General features: G+C 30.8%; 1 protein-coding gene across 2 annotated transcripts in view; it reads right to left on the reverse strand.

The window, feature by feature from the left end:
• Positions 1-27,635, reverse strand: part of LOC143079514 (forkhead box protein P4-like) — a 64,053-nt gene that overhangs the window by 16,168 nt on the left and 20,250 nt on the right. For both annotated transcript variants that reach the window (XM_076254899.1, XM_076254891.1), the window contains 7 exons: positions 25,321-25,446; positions 24,622-24,867; positions 19,975-20,218; positions 7,281-7,466; positions 6,677-6,803; positions 5,039-5,126; positions 74-169 (listed from right to left, as the gene is read on the reverse strand). In XM_076254899.1, the coding sequence (XP_076111014.1) occupies positions 74-169; positions 5,039-5,126; positions 6,677-6,803; positions 7,281-7,466; positions 19,975-20,218; positions 24,622-24,867; positions 25,321-25,434 (1,101 nt within the window). In that variant the 5' untranslated portion in view covers positions 25,435-25,446. The remainder of the gene's footprint in view (positions 1-73; positions 170-5,038; positions 5,127-6,676; positions 6,804-7,280; positions 7,467-19,974; positions 20,219-24,621; positions 24,868-25,320; positions 25,447-27,635) is intronic.

Here is a 27,635-nt window from a genome sequence, read left to right on the forward strand (position 1 = left end):
TCTATTTAAAAAAAAAATCAATTAAAAATATTTCAAATAATATTTCAAATAAAATAAGTAAGAAATACTATACCGGCTTCTGAACTTCAGCCACAGAGCTATTTTTATCATTTGGTTTCATATGAAGATGTCTCATCATTTCTTGTAAAAGTTCTTTTTCTCTTGTTAACTGGAAATAGAAATCACTATTATAGCTTATCATAAAAAAAAACCTGAAGACGTAAATAAATACTCAAATTCCTGAAGCTTCTAAAACCACAAAATGTAATGTCAACTTCAGTTTTGGTTCAAAATCAAGATTTCCTCATTTAATACCCAACAGCATATTTGTGGGGTCCACTGCTTATTAGGCCCTGCTAATTTCAATATGGTTGTATTTTTATTTTAATTCTACCAATCTAATTATCAATTACATATTTTGTTATTCATGGCACAGTATTTGATCTTTTTCCATTGTTTAATTGCACAATTTATGGATGAAAAGAGTGAATGAATTCTGAATGAAACGAAACAAAATTTTAAGGGATAGACTGCTACAAATATTTTGGTTTAGACTCCCATAAATACAAGTGTCTAAAAATCAAAATTTAATTATAAATAAATAGTTAACTAACTAACAATGGCAAACATTTCATGCCTATTTAAGATAATATCAGAAAAGGAAAATAAATGAATGATTCCTATGTACTGTTTCAGAGTAAGAGGACTTTTGAACAAATTTTGATTTGACGAACAATTTTTACATGATGTGCTAGACCAATGGCAATTTGTGGATTATAAACTCTACCAAGATTTTTTATCTTAAAATTTATTCTTAATATTAAAGTTAAAAATACCTTTTCACAACAAAAGAAATAAAGTTAGAATCAGCTCTTTATTTGAGCCAAATATGTAGATCCTAAAGAAAAACAATACAAAGATTTTTTATAGCATCAAACAACAAGCAACATTTATTTATCAACTTGATCCTACTTAGACTTGTGTTTTCTTCCCACTCACAACGATTCCTATTGCAACAGATTTCTGTCATCTTCATAACACAGATATTTCATAAAAATCAATACTTCATCCCTGTTTATTTCTGTCTATATAAGTGCACCATCCTACGCAATCAAGTCAACATACTGACCTAAATCCAATATTTTTTCCCCAATCATGTTCTTAACACCTTGTGACACTATTACATTTGTATAAAGCCAATACATTCATGTAATTATCACCTGCCTATAGGTATAACATGTAACTACTGTATGTTGGAGCTATTAAATATTTTCCATTGCATAAATCACAATAAAAAAAGAAAATTAATGACAGTAAATACTGGCTCATCTTTGACCTTTTTTTTAAGTTGTTTATATACTAATTGCATTCACACTTTTTTTATATAAAATACATGAAGCCTACATGACAGAACTTACTTACTCAAAGACAAAAAAATTTAAAAGAAAATAAATAAATATGGATCAGCAGTTTAAGTAAAACCCAATTGAAACGGACCATTTTAACCTTTCAATTGAAATCAGAGGCAAAATCTCACTTCATTTCAATCATGTAAGAACCTATTTCTAATTCAATTCCAGAACTCTTTAAACATTTCTCACACTGTCCTTCGGCTCTCTGGTTTCAAGCAGGACAAGTCAAATTTAAACCAGATTATAGTTTAAGGTAAATAATTAACCCAAGATCACATACACATCTTTACCCTTTAGAATAAGCTAACAAATTTAATTCAGTACCAAAAGTGACAATAATTATTTCACTACAATCCTACGCAAATATACTTACCGTAGATAAAAAAAAATATCACTTAAATCTATTAATAGCATACTTTATTTCATTCTTGATTGGATAGATAATCCATTTTACTTACTGTACCAGTACTTCAAAATTCTCAAGTTTCTGGCCAGTATTTCTAAAGTTTTCACCGTGCAATGTATGTCAATGGTACAGAATAATATTTACAAGTAGAAGTGGAAAGAAACAATTGCATGTTAACAACATCCTCTTAATTCAAATGAGAACAATAAAGAAATATCAGGATGGAGCTACAATTGTAAACAAATTTCCTTTCTTTAATTAGAGGAAATACTTGAAATAAAGTAACTGATTCAGCAGGCTAAATAAGATACAATGACCTAAATATGATTTGGGGCATTCTGTTACACTACAAAAGTCATGTACTACTTTTACAGTGAAAAACCTTGTATGAACATTTGGTCAACTCTATTCTGTTCATCATAGACACTATTTCAAAAAGCTGGAATAAAACAAACCAGTAGTTGCACCCACGCAATGCTGTCTATGATTAGTGCTAAAAATGGATTCCAAAACTAAGCATCCTAATTTCATCAAGTAATCATCACTTCAATTACAAAATGAGCAGGTTAAACATATTGATATGAAAATTTTGGGAGCAAGTGATAATTATAATAGGATTTTTTGTATCTTACAAAAACATATTGGAATATGTTTGCAAAAATAGTGAAACAATTCATCCTGTATTCCTAACCACATGATGATTTAGAGCTTGTCATATTGTATAAAAACCTTCTTTTGTTGAAGAAGTTGATCTCTAGATGTCTTTTCTTTTTTTTTTTTGTTGATGGGTTTTTGCCTAATTGATGTATAACTAACATCTGATTTTTTCATAAAGAACAGAATTGATCATTTTCATAAAAAACTTTTATGTGTAAAGTTCAGAGGTTTCTGTGGTTTTACTTTCCTATCTAATTTATCCTACCTTACTGTACCTGGATAAATTGACTTCAAAATTGATATGCATATCAACAACTACGTGACAATAAGGAAATCTGAGACGTATTTTTTTTAGTTTACAAAGATAATATGGAACTAATCTAGTTTCATCTGATAGTACAAAAGAATTGACTTTTGCTTTCATAGAATATTAATACCTCTTATATCAGATGTATATGATGATTGCATGATTTGTTATTACAATATCAAAACAATGTATCCAGTTTCCTTTTTCTTAATGTAAAGGACTTTATATAAAGTAATTTTCAATGGTATCTGTAATATGCTTACTTCATCATATATCAGGCTATTATCATTGGATATGCTATAACTATTGTTACTGAACTTTAAAGATAAATGGCTTTTCCTTCTTTTTTGCTCATTTTACATATGAATTATGCATCAAAATATTTTAACAAACAAAAAAAAAAAGCAAGTGGTCATGATAAACAGAGCTAGAAATTCATGAAGTCTATTTTTGATGCTGATCCCTATTTTTGGCAGTCTTCCTTAACCTTGAGCTCTATTATTTTTTTTAATGATATTTTATAAATTTAGCTTATAAGATAAGTCTACAGGACTGTAAAACTATTCTTAAAAGTTGAAGGCTTTTGTAGATATATTTATACTGGGTATCAGAAGACATTTTTCAATTTATTCCATCTATAAAATTCTTTTTATTACTGTCATTTTGTAAGTATAGATTATTTTCTACATGTTCCAAGGTAATACTAAGAAGCAGATACCACTAATTCTTTTTTTTATTTGAGATGCATTTAGAATTAAGTAAGGTTGTAATCCATTATAACAAATTTAAGTACACATTCCCCAACTGCTTTTCTGCATTTTTAAAAATATTTATTTTAGGAAGCTATGGCCTTAACCTTATGTGGTGACCTCAAAATCAATACAGTCACCATCTCATTTTATGACTACTTTTCAAAGTAATGTTGCAATCCCCTGTGAATCTGGTTTAGCATTCATCAACAACTTTCCTGCATATTTGATTAATTTACAGTAACTATGATCTTGACCTTTGACATTGTGACATGAATATTAAAATTGTGATCTTCCTTTCATTATATATGATCTGATATCCAAACATATTTGTAACCTGAAATTCAGTATTTCAGTTATCATCCATCGTGACTGATGAATGGGTCAAACCAATAACACCAACTACTAAAAAACTTACCTGCATTGAATATGAATAACAACCAAAAGATGTATATACTTGTATTGGATATGAATAACCACCAGAAGATGAATGTACCTGTATTGAATATGAATAACAACCAGAAGATGAATGTACCTGTATTGAATATGAATAACAACTAGGAGATGGATGTATCTGTATTGAATATGAATAACAACCAGAAGATGTATAATACCTGTATTGAATATGAATAACAACCAGAAGATGTACTTACCTGTATTGAATATGAATAACAACCAGAAGATGAATGTACCTGTATTGAATATGAATAACAACCAGAAGATGAATATACCTGTATTGAATATGAATAAGAACCAGAAGATGTACATACCTGTATTGAATATGAATAACAACCAGAAGATGTACAAACCTGTATTGGATATGAATAACAACCAGAAGATGTACATACCTGATTGAATGTGAATAACAACCAGAAGATGAATGTACCTGTATTGAATATGAATAACAACCAGAAGATGTACATACCTGTATTGAATATGAATAACAACCAGAAGATGAATGTACCTGTATTGAATATGAATAACAACCAGAAGATGAATGTACCTGTATTGAATATGAATAACAACCAGAATATGTACATACCTGTATTGAATATGAATAACAACCAGAAGATGAATGTACCTGTATTGAATATGAATAACAACCAGAAGATGAATGTACCTGTATTGAATATGAATAACAACCAGAAGATGTACATACCTGTATTGAATATGAATAACAACCAGAAGATGTACATACCTGTATTGAATATGAATAACAACCAGATGAATGTACCTGTATTGAATATGAATAACAACCAGAAGATGAATGTACCTGTATTGAATATGAATAACAACCAGAAGATGTACATACCTGTATTGAATATGAATAACAAGCAGAAGATGTACATACCTGTATTGAATATGAATAACAACCAGAAGATGTACATAACGGTATAGAATATGAATAACAACCAGAAGTTGTACATACCTGTACTGAATAAGAATAACAAACAGAAGATGAATGTACCTGTATCAAATATGAATAACAACCAGAAGATGTACATACCTGTATTTCTAGTTGACTAACAACTTGCATCTGTACTCTTGCTTGAGCTGTACTTCTATCATCAAGATGGTGTTCTTCATTAATATGTCTGTAAAAATAGGTTTTTAATTTGTACAAAAAAAAGAGATAAGGGAGGATTGCCAATAAGACAACAACCTAACAACACATAAACAACTTGGATGACACAATACATAAAAAATGAATAACATTATTAACCAAAACATGTTTCATCTTCCTAATTTAGATAGCTGTGAATACATTTAAACAAAGGCTACACATGATCTGTCATCAACATCAATTCTTCAAGTGACAATCAGTAAAGATAATCACTTTATCAAAATGAATCAGGAGGATAGCAGTTTTCACTCCTAGTGCCTTACAGCATCAAGTGTGGTGATATCTAAATATATTTAATCATTGAATATCTTAGAAAAGTGCGGCTTATCCTGTGATCATATTTTAAAATACTGAGGTGAACATTAAGAATAGACAAGAGCAAAGAATTGAGACAATCCACCAAAAAGGGGCATCTGAATAGGAATTTTCTAGTTGGATCAATTAGATAGTACAAGTATGATGGGTTGAATTTCTTTTTAAATAATATTTATGTATCTAAATACCAGTCTACAACACTTGTGTTAAAACAAAGTGTTAATACTGTCATATACTACTACACAAGTGATGCTTTGAAAATATCCATGGGTTAATAGTCAAATAATAAGTAGTATCCTTATACTAGGAGATAAGTATATTTTATAAGACCAACTTCAAAGCTATTAAATAAACAAGAATTTCCCATATAAATGATTTTATACATGCAATTTCAACTGGAGTAAACATATACACAACTTGCTTAAGCCTTTATAATAAGACTTTTTAAAACAAGAATGTGTATGAATAGGACATTACAACTTTGTACTATCGCATTTCCAAGTTCAGGGAACCACAAAATCTAGGTCAAACCATAATAATTTGGTGCACATTTCATGAAGTTCATTTAAGTGTACATTATATGTTCTTTATAGGTACCAGTCTTGTATTACAACTCCAGTTTCCGGTGCATGACAAAACATGGAGGGAAACAAAATAGTGCATTTTTTTCTGAATTTTTTTCTGAACTCAATTTTTTTCTGTTTGATTATAGGTTTATGCTGAATTGAAACATATATATAGACTTTAAAAAAATCTTGCATCTTTTGGAGGATATCAATCCAGGAAAGTGGAAGGATGTCATGTTTACTGGAAGTGGTGCGGCCTAGTAAAAACAGCAAACAGAAAGTAGAAAAAAAATGTTTTGACTTCAGGATTACGTAACTTTTTATTCTTCGTGGCATGACCCTCTTTTTTTCCGATTAAATCACAATTTCACATTAGTACATACATGATATGAACATGAAAAAAATTTTCTATGTAGCATTTTTTATTTTTTTATTTTCAAAGATCAGCTGTTTTGCATGTAAGCCTATGGAGCAGTCAATTACAGGACTGCAACCTATATTAAGTACATTGGAAACAGATAGACAGCCTACTAATTTTTTAACTACAACTTTTTTTAGGATAACAACATCTATATTTAGGATGAATTATGAGTGCGTGATAAATGTATATAATAGCTTTGACTTTGACTTAAATATTAACCTGAAAAATACTTTGTAGTTTTCACACTGAATATCACAACCCGGCCATTTACACAGTCCCTGTCTGTATAATGTGGTAAATTTTGGTTCATCATCTTCCTCTTCTGGTGGAGGTCGACTTGGTTGACCTAAAGTACAAAATATATAAAATTTGATTTATTCATCTTATAGAAAAGAAAACTACCAGTACATATGTGGAAGATGATAGTGTATTTTCAAATCAAATGAATATCTGATAACAGTTGGTAAGCTTATGTGAAAATAAAATTGACAATGGAAATGGAGAATGTGTTAAAGAGACAACAACCCGAACAAAGAGCAGAACACAGACATAGGCCACCAATGGGTCTTCTTTTTAACAAGACACATCATTGTATAAATAAATCTGATCATATATAATATGATAAATTGTAAGTTTTACTTATTACTTCCTTCATCCAGAGATGTCTCAAAAAATTCCACCAAAGAAACATTTCAAATAGTTATTTGGAAGTTGTAAATGAAATGTGCTTTTTTCCTAATATTTTCCTCAACATAACATAACATAATTTTTCATATTATTCTCAATAACCATAAATATTAGCACATATGATTTTGAATTTCACCTGAGATATTGTGTTGAGACAGGTGGTTAGCTACACCATTGGTCCATGTGGGCAGTGCCTGAGAAGTAGGGGTTTGAGATCGGGTGGGGTTGAGACCATTAAAGTGAGCTTTGGACTCATCTTGTAGACCAGACTGTGCTGCCACTTCTTTCCATAATTGTTGAATCTCAACAGGAGACATCATCCCTGTAATTATAATGGAACAATATTATATCATTTAAGTTTGACATCAAATGAAATGTTGAGTACAGAAACGTGATATACTGAAACAACGTGGTGTACTGAAATGACAACCGCAAAACCTAAAACAAAATAAACCAACAAGGTATCTACAGATTAATTTGTGCCACCTTCAACAATAGACATGTGTCAAAACATTTGACCAATTAAAGGCTTACATTTACTGCTCGGCTGTGTCCTTGACCTTAGACCTAATAACCTTTAATTTATTAGGGGTCTTTTTCACTTCAAGCTGAGATTTGTGGATCAAAAGATATTGGATGGAAACAAAAAAAAATATTAAAATTTTCTATTATTTATAGGGACTAATTCCTTGATCTCTTACCCACTAACAAAAAGTCAAATGGTAAATTGGAGACTTATACTACCCAAGGAATATTTTCAAACTACGTTTGGGGAAGGTTTCAACCATTGATCAAAAGATATTCTTTAAAACCAAAATTTAACTATCTTTTATCCCCTTGAGCTTATTACATGTTCCATGAGTTATAAAAATAGATATTTTTTTTTCCATTTTACTTAAACAGAAAAATTCTGATCATAAACATTAATCCGTTTAATTTGTATAATGAGAGAAGAGGGGGTAGAACTACACAAAATAACTATTTCAGTCGGAGTTATTTACAAGATGTTATTTAATACGATATTCTTGTTATCCAGCCTGTATGTTTTCTTATTCCACAATCAAAATAGCTAATGAGTGAAGTTGAGTGAAACAAAAGATGTGAAAGCTTTTAAGATAATTCACAACAGATACTTTAATCCATATAAAAAATCTGCAAATCAACAAAAAACAAAGCCACTTGATATGTAAACAGACCAGAACATAATAAACACTAACTAGCTATGTTAAACCATTAATATGAAGATCTGTTCTGAATTAAGTCATGTGCAAATCCTAACAAATTAATAATAGACAATTTCCTGTTTGTCTGACTTCACCATCAGCTGTTTATGTGTATTTTTTTTTAGAAATCCAATTCAGTTTTCAAAAAGACTGTGTTGCTGATATTTTTTGTTGATATACTTTTCAAAAATCAAACAGGAACAAATAAAGGGCTTATCAAAAAAACAAATCTGCATATTGCCTTTTAATTCAAAATATAGTCTTTGACACAAACAAATTGAATAATCATCTTTTTTCAAATTGAGTATATTACTGAAAATTCAGATATTATTGTGAGCTTTTTTTTTATTGGAATAATGCAACATTATGAGTATTGCAACAATAAGAATACACAATCTGATTATATGACACATACACATTGCATCAGTATGTAGCTTCTTCTAAAATTCAAATAAGTAATCTTGCATTCACTTCAGGGAAACTGAAAATCTAGTCAATTAAGATCAATTAAGATTGGAGTTGAGGCACCTGTCTTGTGCCACTGTGTCTAATAAAAGGCTCAAGTGATATAATAGATGAACTGCTAAGACCATTTGGCCACTTGGGTCTCTTTTTTTACTATAGATATACTTATGAAAGTACAATAATATGTATAGCAATCTAGCCCTTTGAACCATATATATTTCCAATCCCACCCCACTTTTGATACACATCAATATTTTACAATATTCTGAACATGTTAATTGTTGCTATTCATTCTTGATCCTGTCATTTTATGCCATTTTCTCATTTCTTGTATAAATATTACATATTTTACTCAAAACTGATGGGAGGATTCCAGATCTATCAAGATTTGTTCCCTACAAAGAACCTTAACCCCAGAAGCAAGATTTAGTCAACTTAAAGAAAATTGAACTAACTAACCTGTTAAAAAACTGTAATAAGGATGCATCACTGGTATAAAATCTTTGAAAAAGGCAGACATTTTGAATACACAAAAGAAAAAAATTGTTTTAAAATGTGTTTACTTTTCTTTCCTGCATTATTTACTTGCTCTAAACAGGAAACTGTTTTGTTAGAAATTAATGGCCTTTGTATATGAAAACTTTGGTTGTGTACATAAACGTGTAAACAATCCCTGGGAATTTAATAAACTAAGTAAACAAACATCATGGCCACCCCAGGGTTGTTGTAAACAAACTAGATTAAAAATAGATCTTTTTATCTCTAAACAGCTGAAGAAATAAATAAAATTTATCTCAAACTTATTAAATGATCACCTGCAAAATCCATTGGACATAATTGAGTTAAACAGCAATTTACACCTAAAAAATATGTCAAATAACACTAGTTTATATTAACTACAAATAAAAACATGTGTTTCAATTGTATTTATACATGTATGTATTTACATAAAGTGTCATTAAAGTTTATACAACATATGTTCAAAATGGTACAGCAGCTGAGAACATTATTACAGTACAAATTTTTATTTCTTCAAAAGAAAACTTTCTGACCATAAAACAGTTTCTGAGTTCAAATGTGACAAATTTTACAAGGACCAATGCTTTCGTTAATTCTATTGATAACTTTAAAACACCTTTAGAATTTATTGCTAACTGACTTTAGTTTTAGCTGATGTAACCAAAAAATCAAGTTCAAAAATTCAAATGAAAATTCCACATCAAGATTCAAATTTAACTAGTGTTATATTTTGTAAAAAAAACCAAACAAGACAGCATTGACTTTTACAGACTAAGAAGTCACACTTCCTATCTGTATCCATACTTATTTTTTTCTAAATGTAATATCATTTAAAAGTTTAGAAACAAGTATCACTTGGAATTGTTTTTATTAGAAAACATTTCATTTGTTTCTCAAAATTAATTTAATATACCGCTTTATCTTATTATAAAATTCTAAAAGTAATCTTAAGAACAATCAAGAACAGTGAAACATGTAATATTTTCCCATTTATTTTTCAAACCCACGCAAATTAAAAATGATTTTATTAATGCATAAAGAAACACTGTCAATATTTGTTTATATTTTTCCACCAATTTATGATAAATTAGAACGAAAAGCTTAATTCAACATCATTTAATTCTTCTTCTAAAACAAATAACAGAGTCAGCACAAAATCAATAGGTCCACAGTCTAAAAGAAACACAGTTGTTTGTTTTAGTTAAAAGAATGGGAGCTTTTCATCCACATTGGATCACTATTTTGTTTACTCTTTTCTTCTGTTAAATATCATCAATCAACAATTTGTAAATACTCATTTCTTTTTAACTGAAGCCTAATACCCTTTAACTGGTATATATACCATTGTCTTAATTATATAGAAAAACTACGGATGATGTTTCTTAAAACTTTCAGTCAAGATTATATTGTGATTAAAAATGTATATTTGTTTTGGAATTTTTTTTTTCGCAACTCACTGCAAAGTTATGTCAAAACCAAGCTAAAATATTGTCATATATAACTTATTCATTAATTTAGCTCTTTCTAGTATTCCCTGTAAATACATGAAATCTTAATTGATTCAAACTAAAAACAAGTTATTCCCCTTCCTATGAATAAGTAGCTCTTGTTTAAATTTATAAGTTCATCTGTTTTCAAATTTATTTGCTTTACATTTTCCTCTAATTTCTATTTTTCCTCTTAAATCTATAAGGAAGAAAGGAGGGTTTCAGCCCCAAGAACATCCACTTCCAGAATCCAGATCAGTCAAATAGCTGTCCCTCAAGATTCAGGAATGAGTACACTACCCTAATGTTACTCTTTACACCTTAAAAGTCTGTTCTTTAAAAACAGTGTTTGTTAATGTAATGGACAGACTTAAAATACTTGACTGTTTGCAATATGTTACTTTAAAAAAAGTTAATCCATAATGTAACATCTTATACTATAGAGTCAGCTATCTCTTAAAAAGTATCAATGAACATTAATGGTGGAATTCATAATGTAACATCTTATACTATAGAGTCAGCTATCTCTTAAAAAGTATCAATGAACATTAATGGTGGAATCCATAATGTAACATCTTATACTATAGAGTCAGCTATCTCTTAAAAAGTATCAATGAACATTAATGGTGGAATCCATGGTGGAATCCATAATGTTACATCTTATACTACAGAGTCAGCTATCTCTTAACTAGAGGCTCTAAAGAGCCTGTGTCGCTCACCTTGGTATATGTGAATATTAAACAAAGGAAGCAGATGGATTCATGACAAAATTGTGTTTAGGTGATGGTGATGTGTTTGTACATCTTACTTTACTGAACATTCTTGCTCCTTACAATTATCTCTAGCTATAATGATCTTGGCCCAGTAGTTTCAGTGGAAAATGTTAGTAAAAATTTACAAATTTTATGAAAATTGTTAAAAATTGACTATAAAGGACAATAACTCCTTAGGGGGTCAACTGACCATTTTTGTCATGTTTGACTTATCTTTAGGTCTTACTTTGCTGTACATTATTGCTGTTTACAGTTTATCTCTATCTATAATAATATTCAAGATAATAACAAAAAACGTCAAAATTTTCTAAAAATTACCAATTATGGGGCAGCAACCCAACAACCGGTTGTCGGATCCATCTGAAAATTTCAGGGCAGATAGATCTTGACATGATAAACAATTTCACTCCGTCAGATTTGCTCTAAATGCTTTGATTTTTGAGTTATAAGCCAAAAACTGCATTTTACCCCTATGTCCTATATTTAGCCATGGCAGCCATCTTGGTTGGATGGCCGGGTCACCGGACACATTTTTTAAACTACATACCCCAAAGATGATTGTGGCCAAGTTTGGATTAATTTAGCCCAGTAGTTTCAGAGGAGAAGATTTTTGTAAAAGATCACTAAGATTTACGAAAAATGGTTAAAAATTGACTATAAAGGGCAATAACTCCTTAAGGGGTCAACTGACCATTTCGGTCATGTTGACTTATTTGTAAATCTTACTTTGCTGAACATTATTGCTGTTTACAGTTTATCTCTATCTATAATAATATTCAAGATAATAACCAAAAACAGCAAAATTTCCATAAAATTACCAATTCAGGGGCAGCAACCCATTAACGGGTTGTCCGATTCATCTGAAAATTTCTGGGCAGATAGATCTTGACCTGATAAACAATTTTACCCCATGTCAGATTTGCTCTAAATGCTTTGATTTTTGAGTTATAAGCCAAAAACTGCATTTTACCCCATTGTCCTATATTTAGCCTTGGCAGCCATCTTGGTTGGATGGCCGGGTCACCGGACACCTTTTTTAAACTACATACCCCAAAGATGATTGTGGCCAAGTTTGGATTAATTTAGCCCAGTAGTTTCAGAGGAGAAGATTTTTGTAAAAGATTACTAAGATTTACGAAAAATGGTTAAAAATTGACTATAAAGGGCAATAACTCCTTAAGGGGTCAACTGACCATTTCGGTCATGTTGACTTATTTGTAAATCTTACTTTGCTGAACATTATGGCTGTTTACAGTTTATCTCTATCTATAATAATATTCAAGATAATAACCAAAAACAGCAAAATTTCCATAAAATTACCAATTCAGGGGCAGCAACCCATCAACGGGTTGTCCGATTCATCTGAAAATTTCTGGGCAGATAGATCTTGACCTGATAAACAATTTTACCCCATGTCAGATTTGCTCTAAATGCTTTGGTTTTTGAGTTATAAGCCAAAAACTGCATTTTACCCCTATGTTCTATTTTTAGCCATGGCGGCCATCTTGGTTGGTTGGCGGGGTCACCGGACACATTTTTTAAACTAGATACCCCAATGATGATTGTGGCCAAGTTTGATTAAATTTGGCTTAGTAGTTTCAGAGGAGAAGATTTTTGTAAAAGTTAACGACGACGGACGCCGGACGCAAAGTGATGGGAAAAGCTCACTTGGCCCTTCGGGCCAGGTGAGCTAAAAAGTATCAATGAACATTAATGGTGGAATCCATGGTGGAATCCATAATGTAACATCTTATACTATAGAGTCAGCTATCTCTTAAAAGTATCAATGAACATTAATGGTGAAATCCATAATGTAACATCTTATACTACAGAGTCAGCTATCTCTTAACTAGAGGCTCTAAAGAGCCTGTGTCGCTCACCTTGGTCTATGTTAATATTAAACATTGTACACAAATGAATTCATGACAAAATTGTGTTTTGGTGATAGTGATGTGTTTGAAGATCTTACTTTACTAAACATTTTTGCTGCTTACAATTATCTCTATCTATAACAGTAGTTTCTGTGGAAAATGTTAGTGAAAATCTACAAATTTTGTGAAAATTGTTAAAAAATGACTATGAAGTGCAATAACTCCTCAGGGGGTCAATTGACTATTTTGGTCATGTTGACTCATTTTTAGTTCTTACTTTACTGTACATTATTGCTGTTTACAGTTTATCTCTATCTATAATAATATTCAAGATAATAACAAAAAAACAGCAAAATTTCCTCAAAATTACCAATTTAGGGGCAGCAACCTAACAACCGATGATCCAATTCATCTGAAAATTCCTGGGCAGATAGATCTTGACCTGATCAACAATTTCAACTCTGTCAGATTTGCTCTTAATGCTTTGTTTTTTGGGTTATAAGCCAAAAACTGCATTTTACTCCCATGTTCTATTTTTAGCCATGGCCGCCATCTTGGTTGGTTGGCCAAGTTACCGGACACAATTTTTATACTAGATACCCCAAAGATGATTGTGGCCAAGTTTCAATTAATTTGGCCCAGTAGTTTCAGAGGAGAAGATTTTTCTAAAAGATAACTAAGATTTACGTAAAATGGTTAAAAATTGACTATAAAGGGCAATAACTCCTACAGTGGTCAACTGACCATTTTGGTCATGTTGACTTATTTGTAGATCTTACTTTGCTGAACATTATTGCTGTTTACAGTTTTTCTCTATCTATAATAATATTCAAGATAATAACCAAAAACAGCAAAATTTCCTTAAAATTACTGATTCAGGGGCAGCAACCTAACAACGGAATGTCAGATTCATCTGAAAATTTCAAGGCAGATAGATCTTAACCTGATAAACAATTTTACCCCATGTCAGATTTGCTCTAAATGCTTTGGTTTTTGAGTTATAAGCCAAAAACTGCATTTTACCCCTATGTTCTATTTTTAGCCATGGCGGCCATCTTGGTTGGTTGGCAAGGTCACCGGACACAATTTTCAAACTAGATACCTCAATGATGATTGTGGCCAAGTTTGGTTAAATTTGGCCCAGTAGTTTCAGAGGAGAAGATTTTTGTAAAAGTTAACGCCGGACGCAGGACGACGACGGACGACGACGACGACGGACGACGACAGACGACGGACGCCAAGTGATGAGAAAAGCTCACTTGGCCCTTCGGGCCAGGTGAGCTAAAAAGTATTAATGAACATTAATGGTGGAATCCATGGTGGAATCCATAACGTAACATCTTATACTATAGAGTCAGCTATCTCTTAAAAGTATCAATGAACATTAATGGTGGAATCCATAATGTAACATCTTATACTACAGAGTCAACTATCTCTTAAAAAGTATTAATGAACATTAATGGTGGAATCCATGGTGGAATCCATAACGTAACATCTTATACTATAGAGTCAGCTATCTCTTAAAAGTATCAATGAACATTAATGGTGGAATCCATAATGTAACATCTTATACTATAGAGTCAGCTATCTCTTAAAAGTATCAATGAACATTAATGGTGGAATCCATAATGTAACATCTTATACTACAGAGTCAGCTATCTCTTAAAAGTACCAATGAACATTAATGGTGGAATCCATAATGTAACATCTTATACTATAGAGTCAGCTATCTCTTAAAAAGTATTAATGAACATTAATGGTGGAATCCATAATGTAACATCTTATACTACAGAGTCAGCTATCTCTTAAAAAGTATCAATGAACATTAATGGTGGAATCCATGGTGGAATCCATAATATAGGGTTATTGCATGCATTTTGGGGAATATTGTCCCGAGTAGAATTTTATATTGCACGAGCTTGTGAGTACAATATATGTTCTACGAGGGACAATATTCCCCAATATTCATGCAATAACCCTTTTATTGTATAGAAATATAATATTTGAAAGTAAAAATTGGTGTAAACTAAGATTTTGTCGTTGATGACGTCATGAATTTTGAAGATTTATTGCACTAGTGCAATATTAGAATTTATTGCACGCTAACTTTTGGTTACTTTCTGTGGGTAATATTATATTGCTATGCAATAAGGCCAGACTTTTTTTATCATCTGTTTAACGAGATCCGCCGACTCCACCTTTCCCGATTTTAGAATAAAAATAAAAGTAGTGCTTCTTACTTTTATTATTATTTTTCCCGCCGACTGTTACGAAATCCTCAGAAAAAAATAAAATGTGTTGTTCACGATACTCGCTTTCAGTCAATTTCGTTATCGGTAATATCTCATTTTTACCAAGTCAATAAAACAGCAATTTTCATTTAAAAGTAAAGAAATTCAAGGCATACACGATATATTTCCTTCTAAAAGATTTTTAAGCTGGTGGCATGCTTTTCATACTTGTTACACGAGAGCGTACATCAAATCATTCTAACTTTCGGCAAAATCAGTTATTACTTCATCAGAACTTGATGAAATTAGCCTAAAGTAAACTTGTCATCCATGTATTGCATTAGAAACGTCATATTCCTTCCCAAATAGCGTATCAAACATCGTTTATTTTTGTAAATTTTTCTTCATCCGACATTTAAATTTGTAGAACTACGGATCGGAATCGGGATTTCATCGGAAACGGACCCGCTATGACCGAAATGCGGATTCTTGCGATAATGACTACAGACGCATGAATGGCACTGCTGACAGACAAAAAATGATCCCAAAAGGGAAAATTACGCATTCCACACGCATTAACATACTTTTGGTTAGATCTTCTTGATTAATGTATATATTTCTATGTATAAGCATTGTTTCAATTTATAGGTTAAAGTTGCTTAACTCTGGGACTATTACACCAGAGACATATATACACATGTGTATATATGTCTCTGCATACACTAAGAGGTTCCTGACTGGGTGACTGGTATATACATATATAGTGTATATGCAGCGAGGTTGATATATTTGAGTGGTGCCATGGATCTATATTAGTGGAAATACAGAATAAAAAAAAACATAGTTTTTATGTTTATATTAATAGAAGGGTTAACCAGAGACATATATAAACTATATGTATTTATATTTCTCTGGGTTAATATACTGGTCTGTTCTCATTTCATTGTTCTTGTATTTTGATAAATTCTAAAAAAAAAAAAAAAAAAAAAAGTCACTAATAATGGTTTTATTTTTATTTTTAGTGTCGACTGGACCAATTTTGCACTTTTATTTTTTTTTTTTATTTCGCCCCCTCGACCCTAATCTTTTACAAATTTTCTCGTTAAACAGATAAAATAAAAAGTCTGGCCTAATGTAACATCTTATACTATAGAGTCAGCTATCTCTTAAAAAGTATTGATGAACATTAATGGTGGAAAGAACAAAAAATTATCTAATCAAAAAAGACACAAAATTATTCAAGAAATTGTCGGAATATGTACATCAGTTAAATTTCTCAGAAGTGAAATATTTGGTGCTTAATTATAACAGTGTTATTGCACATATATGTCAAGAATTCCTGTCCCTCAGTGTGACCATATCCTCCTAGTATACTTCTGGTAAATATAGTATATTGATCTCAAAAATATTCTTCAATGTAAGGGCAACAACATAACAAGTTGCTTTCTTTAAAAAAAGAAATGCAATCGTAAACCCAAATGCTTGTTTGGCATTATATATATATTAGATAATTGTTTAATAAAGATGTATTGTCTTATATTACTTTTGTTGTGCATAAGAATTAGAAACTGACATTGCCTGTTTACTTGATGTAATACCGGCTTCACACATCAACGTATAGATCCGACGTACGTCGGCCGTGGTAAAAAAATCATGCACGCTACCAATACGCTAGTAATTTTGATGCATTCGACCTGTCAATCATATCTGTATCGTGTGCACAACGAGCTTAAAGCGTGTATTGGGTGTGCGTAAAGCGTACCGAGGGGTTTCTCCTAGTCTTTCTACATTCCCAACTGCAGGTCTGTCTATATGTGAATGTTTGTCAATAAGTCTGTCACATTCGCCCGTCTGTTTACATGTTTACCAGTCCGTCTATGTCCACTGGTTCGTCTACATGTTCACTAGCTTTGAAATAGCTTTCGGTAAGTGCGATTATTTCAGTGATTTGTGTCTATTGTTTTTATGTAAATGATTATTGTGCACCGTACCCATATTTTTAGGGACGCGAATTGCAACTGATAATTTACAGTTTTTTCTTGCGATATGTTGTCCTTAGGGTTTCAAATTGATTCATTTGGGAGGGTTGGGTTTATGGCCACCACATTGTTTATGTGCCAATGTCCATTCTAAAGCCAGGAACATGTAGTACAGTGGTTGTTGTTCATAATTCATGTCGGTCAAGTTTTTTTCGTAAATTATTTTGTTATCATGCAGTAAGGCTGTTTAGTTTTGTTTGATTTTTGTTTTTAAATCTTAATGGTCGGGGCATTTAATAGCCGACTAAATAGTGTTTTTTTTTCATTTTTGGAGGCCGCTCGGTTGCCTTTAAAGACTTACTACCACGTCATTGTAACTCTGGTTGGTACTTGTATCATTAGTGCTGGACCAAGGTCGATCCTATGCACCTTTGAGGCAGGCGGGATATTTTGGTAGATCTTGTACAGCTCAAACTAATAGTAGTTCCTGTACTTCTATGTTTAGTCCCATGTTGCATGGTTGGAGAGGGTGTAATATCTTCTGTAGGTTTGATGAAGTTTCACCCGTATCGGACTTCTTCTCCTGAATGAAAGCTTTAAGGCGACGAGTATTTGTGTATGCAATGTGCCCTTAACGTGTCTCAAACTTATCTGTAGCGTTTTCAACGCTCGTGTAGCGTGTATATTATGTGCGTGCAGTTTACAGGTATACGCTTGACAAACGCTTGAGCTGAATGAAAGTTTTTATGTTCCATTAAAATTTTCCTGAAGTAAAAGCGTTCCCCAAGCGTATACCTTTGCATTTCGACGTACTTCAAACTTATGGAACGCGGGTTTAAACGCTTGCGTAGCGTTCCTTTGGTGAGAAACTAAGTTACGCATACGATGATACGGACTTTGTTAATTTTCTTTTTTGACTGATTGTTTTACATTGTCATTTCGGGCCTTTTATAGCCGACTATGCGGTACGTGCTTTGCCTGTTGTTGAAGGCCGTACGGTGACCCATAGTTTGTATTTCAGTGTTATTTTGGTTTCTTGTAGATAGTTGTCTCATTGACGCCAACCCATATCTTCTTTTTTATATTCGATATCTTATCGCCGACCTGGTTAAGTCTGCTAAAAATGCATGCATGATTCATTTTTAGGTTATCAGTCGTAGTTAAAGTGGCACATTTAATTCGTTGTTTCATTGAAGTATCATTTCTTACATCTGCATGGTCAAATGTGTATTTTTTTTAAATAAATTTTAGATTTAGATTTCAGTCACGGTTATTTTTTCCCCCTTCATATTGAATATCTATACTTATCAGTCGCATTTTAATGACGAAAAGGATTCAGAGGTTATTATGTGACCTCTTTGTTTTTAAAAAAAGTAAATAATGTTGCAATATTTAAACAAAAAAAATAACTTTAAATTTGCAATTTTAATGAAAATAAATACGGACATAACTTTCATAATTAATTTTAACGTTATTTACTATAAACGATTTTTTTTTGGAAAAATCCTCGTTTTTACACCTATTTGAGGCACGTATTTATGATTATATTTCCATGTCCTTGGTCTATCCTAGACGTAAAATTTCAAAAAGTGCTAATACTTTTTTTTAAAGATTTTAGTTTTAATTGTTCTCGTTCAAAATATTTTATTTTTTCATGTTCAATATCTATTTAATTTTATTTTTAATAACCATTTTTTTTAATTAAAGTTGCAATATTTAACCAAAAAAAATAACTGTTATTTAATCATATGCAAGAAAGACTTCCCTTTAATTTCAGTATAAAAAAATAAATAGCTTGCTTTTTACAACATGTACATCTTCACTAAACGTAAAATCTAAAATAAATGCTACTAAAACTCTTTCTAAACATTTTATTTTTAATTATTTTCGTTCAGAATATAAAGCGCATTGTTTACATGAAATCTTATCTCATATCTTAACACAGCTGGTTACATCGTTTGATTAAAATACTACGCATGTAGGTTAATATTAGCAGCTTGTAGTCGTGTGCAACAAAATATTATATCATAATAAATTTCAGATCATACGTAAAATATCTCTATAGCAACTTAAGATGCTAATGCATATTCAACAGATTAGTAAGCTATTGCGCATGTATTTGAAAGGTGGTCATAGAAAGAACAGAAGTGTTCCGAATAACATCCGGTGTTCCGAAAGACTACACCACTCGTCCAATATATACTGCGTAAACCCTCAGGGGTTTACGCAATAACATTCATAGGTGTACACTAATCCCCATGAAATAAATATATGGATCTAACCTTGGCTGACACCAACAAAAGGCTGGGCTAGACATGCTAACAAGAACTGTCTCTGTTGTAACTGTATTTGTTGTATCTGTTGTACAAGCTGTTGTTGTTGTACTGCCAACTGAGTCAGCTGTTGTTGTGATTTGCTGTTTTTCACTTTGTCTGGTTGCTGCATTAGCTTTGACTGTTGTAACATGTTCATCTGTAACTGTTCATTGAGTTCTTGAAGAACTTGCTCTTGGAGTTTTTGCTGTTGCTAAAATAACCAAAAACAAACTAAACATGAAGAACATCAACAACAAATTATATTTATGAAATAATGTAATTTAACATTGAAAGTAAAACACTCAAGGTACAATTTTTGCTTTGGACAATTAAAAAATTGAAACCTTTTAATAAAATAAATACCTTTTTCTTCTTACATTATTATTTTTCTAAAAGTTGCATAATAGATTCGTGTACACTTTGTGGCTTTTAAAAATATGTTTTAAAAAAAAAGTTTAATTAGTAAATATGCTTTATTTCGAAGGTTGCATACTCATAAGGACACCTTGATAAACAAAGAACCATTGCATGAGAAAGCTCTTTTTTATGTCTGGGTTATTTTAGTATTTCTTAGACAGATTTAGACATGATTGTTAATTTATACACCTATGGACACCAAAATAAATCTATCTCAAAATCAATAAAACAAATTATTGACAAATATTTATTTTTAAGATTAACAACTTTTTAAATATGTTTTAAAAAATAAGACCTTTCAAATGATTTCAACACTATCAATAGTAATGTCAGTTTTAAAATTCACCCCTACAGAAATATGAGTCAACATTTTGGATAACTATTTTGTGATTTTAAAATTCAAATAAGGTGCACTTGAAAATGGTCTCAACAAACATTATCTCAGAATTATTTTTTATAATTGACACCCACATCTTATAACTGTTTTGTCGTAATATCTGAAGCTTTGCAATAGAAATATAGAACTTGTTGTCAATATTACTTTCCATAACTAGATTGTCTTCAAGGAAAATTCCAGCTTTATTTTTAGGTCATCTTTAGTGTAATTGATGGCGTGGGAGTTAAAAAAAAATGATATAATGCAGGTTACAATCACTGATTTCATCAAAGTATTTATTACAATACATGCATAACACTCTAAGATGTAAGACATGATAACAGTTAATGAAATCTATCAAATATGTCCTAAAGGAAGGTGAAACAAAATACATATTCAACACGGTCATCAAAACAACAAATAGATGTTTATGTGACATCGGAAGTGTCTTTTTCCCTAGGCTTTATGTACTAACACTATTATCCTGAAGAAGATCAAGGGCTGTTATATTGTGTCCCTCTTGTCAACATTACAACATTTTCAACAGCTACCACTGAGGCATGATCATAATACATGTGAAATTCATGTTTCTTTTTGACAATTTTGATAATTGTTATATTAATATCAGCAACGAGGTTATAACCTATTAGTTGAAAATTACAAAAGTAATTCATCATTTGAAGTAAGATGTTCCTCTAAAATGTTTTGTTGCTTTTATTACATTATTTTTATGTAATTTATGTAAGGATATTTTTTCAAACAAATCAACATCACGCTTACACTTTAATCTAAAGAAATTTTTTCTGTAACTAGACATAAAATTTTCAAAAACATGCTGACATTAAATGTGAGTTTTGTTTTTTTCTTTTTCAGTCTATTGGAGCCATACAATTTTGTTTATCGTTTAAAAAAAACAGTATTTTATGAAATATTATTTAATTTTAATCAGTTATACTTTATTCTAATTGAAAACTCTACGAAAAAGAGTTGCAGTAAGAGAATAGCAATGAAGCATGTTATTTGTATAGAAAGATTGATATGGACTATATATAAAAGATTCAAATGATGGTGTCTTTTAACTCAAATTCAAAATTATCTAAAGCTGATAAGACTTTGACCTTTGATATAATGACCTTGCATTTGTAGATGTCTTCCTTTTCTCAAGGCATTTTACAACCAAGTTTGGTATAAGTTAGGTGTATGAATCCAAGATAGTACCAGAAAAAATACAGCTTTCACTAAAATTCAGCCTCTTTTTTTTTTGCTAATCTTTTACTTTATGTATTAGAAAAAAAAAGTTTTTCTGCCAATAGGTAATCTATGGGAACCTAATAGCATACAAAATTATAATATTAATAACAGACATCATTAAAGATACAGGAGTCCAATTGTTTTTTTTTTAACATTAATGCAAGGGAAAAGGTTAAAAGTAAATAAATGCCCATGCTTGCATAGAACATTATAGAGGGACATAAAAAACTGTTGAAGTGACACGACCCAAATTCATACTTCATCTGAGTTTTGTGGTAGTACTCATTGTGTTCAAATTTCATAACATTTGATTGAACCAAACTTCAGTTCAATAACAGAAACGAAAATCTTTAGCAATTTTTCATTTATAAAGCTGCTTTGCTTGGGAAAGATATAAGTGACACCAAAATTCAAATTGAATATGTGTTATGTGGTAATAAGCATTGTGTTAGAGATTGGTAACCAATTTTTGGAACTTATGCTTAGCAAATGAATAAACTTTACATATGTAAAAACAAGAATGTGTCGACAGTACACGGATGCCCCAATCACACTGTTATTTTCTATGTTCAGTGGACCGTGAAATTGGGGTTAAAACTCTAATTTGGAATTAAAATTAGAAAGATCATATCATAGGGAACATGTGTACTAAGTGTCAAGTTGATTGGACTTTAACTTCATCAAAAACTACCTCAACTTAAAAAACTTTAACCTGAAGTGTCATATATGCAGGAACAAACTAACAGATGGACGGACGAATGAACAAATGAACAGATGCACAGACCACAAAACATAATGCCCATAAATGTGGCATAAAAAACTAATTGTGATGGTTAATTTAATGGTATCCAGTGTTAAGTATTAACACTTTATAAAAATTCCATGTATTATTTATACTTCAAATTTTAACTTATGCCAATTTACCCAGAAAAAAACTGCAATTATTTTAAGGGACTTTGCCAAACATAAACAAATTTGCCAATTTCTGGAAAGCTTATGCAACTTATTGTTATATAAATCAAAGTATAAGCTGCATTCCTTATGTAAGTTAGGCACTTCTTCTGCCACATGCTGTTCAGACACAATTTGTAAGCCTATATCAAAACAAAATAGCTGCATGTAATGCTTCATGATTTATATCCTTAAATTATCAAGACATAAACTAGTCATAAGGAACAGCATACTAAATGTTGTACAATTTAAGGATGGAAAGACATTAAAGGGGAATAATGCCAAAAACATAATATTCAGATAAATATACAGCAGTCTGTCAAAAATTCAAAATTTCACTGACTTTCAATAACATTTTTAAACTAACAAGTATTTGTGTCATTGCTTAAAAAAAAGTAATTCATTTCTCCTTGAATTACAGTATAAATAACAATTTCTATGTCAAAGAGACAATACATCTTTTTTCACCACAGACATAATTGTGTAACCCGGTCATGAAATTCTCCAGACCATTTGATGGTTACTATCTTGATCTAATGAATGAAACAAGTTCACAAAAAACTCATAATTATGTCAGTACTTTCTCATTGTCAATAGCCTAAGGGTATCAGACAGGCTTTTGGCTATCAATCAACGGAGTGATCTCCCTTATTTTTCACACCTGTCAACAAGTAAGGCCATTTACCTATTGCTTTTTTAGCAACAAATATTTTTTCTAAAGACAGGTGAGATGATTTTTATGACCCAATTGAAAGACAAAAACAATGTTGATGTGCAGGTAGTCATTATATTGTTAACAACAAAGGCAATAAACAACATCTTTGATGTACACCTAGCGGTAAATGTGCCAAGGAAGGTGTAATCTTAACAAATAATATATAAGTCTGCAGATATCTTTATGCATGTCATGTATAATTTTATATAAGGATATACAAAATTTTGTACATGTCAAATTTACGAGAAACAAACAAGCAAGGGTTAATCTAACAGTTGTATCTTAGCACAATAGTTATAATATGTTATATAATATATCATACAAAATCTCCACAGCTAATCATATGCTGTTTCTTTTTTATGGAACAATTTGCTTTGAAGTTGCCAACTCATAATGATCGAGATGACACCATTTTAAATTTAACTTTCATTACTTTTTAAAAATATTATTAAAGGGTTGAGCTTTTGAAATCCTTTTTTTTTTTTTTATCTACTGGGCTCTAGGTAAATAGAAGAATCGTTAGCTATTTTTGAAATTTAATAATTACACTTACTGGTATATTACATGTATTATAAGAACCAATGAACATGGATAAAAATGTAGTTGTTACTATGAGGTGAGAACAAACAAATCTAAAACTACTTTAGGTTCAGATGTTCAGAAAGAATTCTAAATCAAACTTAATATATAGAAAACTTCAACGCTAGCTCAATGCTAGCAACAGTACCATTCTGGGAAAATCTTGATAGTATATGCTACTTCAGAGGGCAAATTTTGATATTACTTCAAGTAGAAACAACTCTTTACAGGGATTAAAATAAACCATAGAGAAACACTGACTTGACTTCAATAGTAACTTCTGTTACATTTTATATATAGAAATAGAATTATAAATAAAACCGACCTGATGTTGCATAACCATTGACTGATGTTGCATCAACTGTTGAAGTTGAGTTGGGTTAATAGCAGGAGTTGTTTGTTGCTGTAAGAATTGCTGAAGCTGTTGTGCTGTCAAACCATGCTGAGCAGCCATTGCCATCTGTTGTCCCAGTAATCCACCCATTCCCATACCTGTTTCTATGGTACTGTTTGACTTCACCTTTCTTTTTGCTGCCACTGGAAGATCATGGGGAGATTGATGCCCAGTTTCCTGGATTTTCAATAAAAAAAAAATTGACTGTTGACTGTTCAATTCTTAAATATTATACCCATGTTCAAGTGAAATAAAAATAAAATTTAATAAATCACAAATGGCAGTCAAGAGATATGTGCTCTGAAAATACAATATTTGTCTATATCTTCATTTCAGTGTGACATACAAAATTCTTTTTCATCCCACTTTTTAATAACTTGTACAATGAATCATAAATTCCAAAAAACTTATAGCAGTAAGTCACTAATACTACACTTTGGAAGATGAAATACAGGTTTGCTGAAATGACATTATGTGGACCTAATATTTTAAAAAATGGTGTAAAAACTGCTACTCATCAACTCTTAAGAATTAAATCCATGATAATCAACAGAAGGAAATAACTGTTAGATAAACATTAAGGATTAATTCGGGATGAAGGAAAAGAATAGTGAAAAAAAGATCAAGTACCTGAGATTCTTCTGTCATGTCACCATTTCTCAGAATTTCACCATTTTGCAAACTTTCTGTACTTTCACGAACCGATGTTAAGTTGATTGCCCCTTGATGTTCAGTTTTATCCATTATGCCATTGCTCTGAAATACAAAAAAAAAATCAAATCAAAATATTAATAATGAACATAGACAGACTAGTTACCACTGTATACTCAATGAATAAAAAGTATACTCTTTCCTTATCTTAGTATCTTCTAGTTAAAAAACATTTTTTACATACCATTTTTTCCCCTGTAAAATTTATCAAAATATTAAGGACTTGTTTCGCAAGTTTTGTTCAAAAACTTCTTTCCTATCTTGACTGTTTGAAATTCTAAAATAAGTTGACCTTGATTATCACAAGAATTTACATATTTTAAAAAGACAAGTGAAAGTTAGGTATAGTTTTCCAAATCAGTTATTAAATGCTGCATAGTGAATAAAGGCTAGAATAGTAGCAGCATATACGGTAGACTGCAGCACAAAAAAACACAAACCAATATTTGTTCAATATCAAGGCTCAATTCATCTGTAGGAAAAATTGAAGCCAGTTATATTATTGTTATCACTTTTAAGACTTAATTTCTGTTGTCATCCCTCTCCAAGATACTTCATTGAAACTAACAAACAAAAATCAAGATATCACCAAGGTCACAATTTGTGTAAGCAATATTAACTGATTGCTTTTTTAGTATGAAAACAAAAACATAATAAACTGTGGAAAAAAAGATAATGCAAAACAATCTTTTTTAACTGAAAAAATATTAAAACCATTGCATAATTTAATACTTTAATGTTGATAACAAGTCTTGTACAGTTATTACTTTACATATCTTAAATTTTTTAACCAAAAATAAAGAAATATGCAAAATGACAACACAAGCTCACATAACAATATGATATATAGGTCAGGCAAAAAGTGAAAAAATGGGCACTTTTATATTTTATTCATTCCTTTTTTTTCTTTTTTTGTTATTTAGTGTGACTGCATTGTCTTTTGTATGGGTATTGGACAGTATATGTGAATTGAGAAGAAAAGAGTACTTTCAATGATAATAGATATTTGAAGAAACTATTTGCAATTTTTTAATATACCCAGCTGACCTTAATTCTAACAAAATATAAGCAAATGAACATTTTGACCTTAAATTTAAACAGAATTTACAAACTTCAGATATATATTAAGGTAAGCCAATAAGCTGTTTAACAATAACCTATAAATATAAAAGTATAACAGAACAATACACATTTATATTTTGATCTGTTTTGTTTAGCAATAAATAAAAGTTCTAATTCAAATCTAATGAATGAATAAGGAGGTTAACTTAACCACACTAAGTAACTTATACCTCTGCCATTGTTCAAAAGAACATTTTCATAAAACTGTTTACGTATTAAATTCTCTTAATCGGGATTAATGTATATTCACACCTTGGAAATATTTGTAACAATTCCATGCAAACAATCTATAATATTAGATTTAAGTAAAAGGTAATGTGCTCAGTTGTGCGTAATGTCTGGTGAAAAACAATATGCGAATAAAGAATAAAGCCGATTCGTGTCAATAATAACATTCTTCTTGATTACCCTGGCTTTTTAACTAAGTAACAACCTTATAAATTATGTCAGTAGGTCAGATTCTGTTATAGAAACCTTTAATAAGAACAGGAGATGGTTATGACACAAACTGTGACATTTCAGGAACCCAAACAAATTAATGTAAATAAGTTATCTCCAAAGAAGTCCACATTAATCTGATCAATACCAAAAGAAGGGATTAATCCAGATGATAGAAATTAAATCTATGAGTTAACTATAAGACATGACAATGTTTTTAATCAATCAAAATTAACAGTGTAAGTAATAACAATATGCAAGATGATTCAAAAAAAAAATCTTGATTTTTTTTAATTTTTTTAAATCTTGAAAAAAAGCCAGTCAAGTCTGAAGCTGGAATTCAATATCAGCTAAAAATTATAAAAAATAATGTATAATGTTATCTTTATGAAATATGACATCAATCTTTCTGGAAAATAATTCCAAAAAAGTTTATTTGCATAAATTTTGCATATAGTTTTAAAAGTTCCATCATAATCAACATGTGTACTAAGTTTCAAGTTGATGTACCCAAAAATTCATTGTAAACTACCATGACCAATTATTTTAACATGATACAGGAAATACAGACTAACTGATTTTTTTTTACATATGGACCTACAGACTTGATCAGAATGCCCCTCAAAACTTGTTGGCACTGCCCCTGAAATCAGATGTGGGTCCAGTTTTTTGAA

Source organism: Mytilus galloprovincialis, chromosome 1 (assembly GCF_965363235.1).
Source record: "Mytilus galloprovincialis chromosome 1, xbMytGall1.hap1.1, whole genome shotgun sequence".
Classification (NCBI taxonomy): Eukaryota; Metazoa; Mollusca; class Bivalvia; order Mytilida; family Mytilidae; genus Mytilus; species Mytilus galloprovincialis.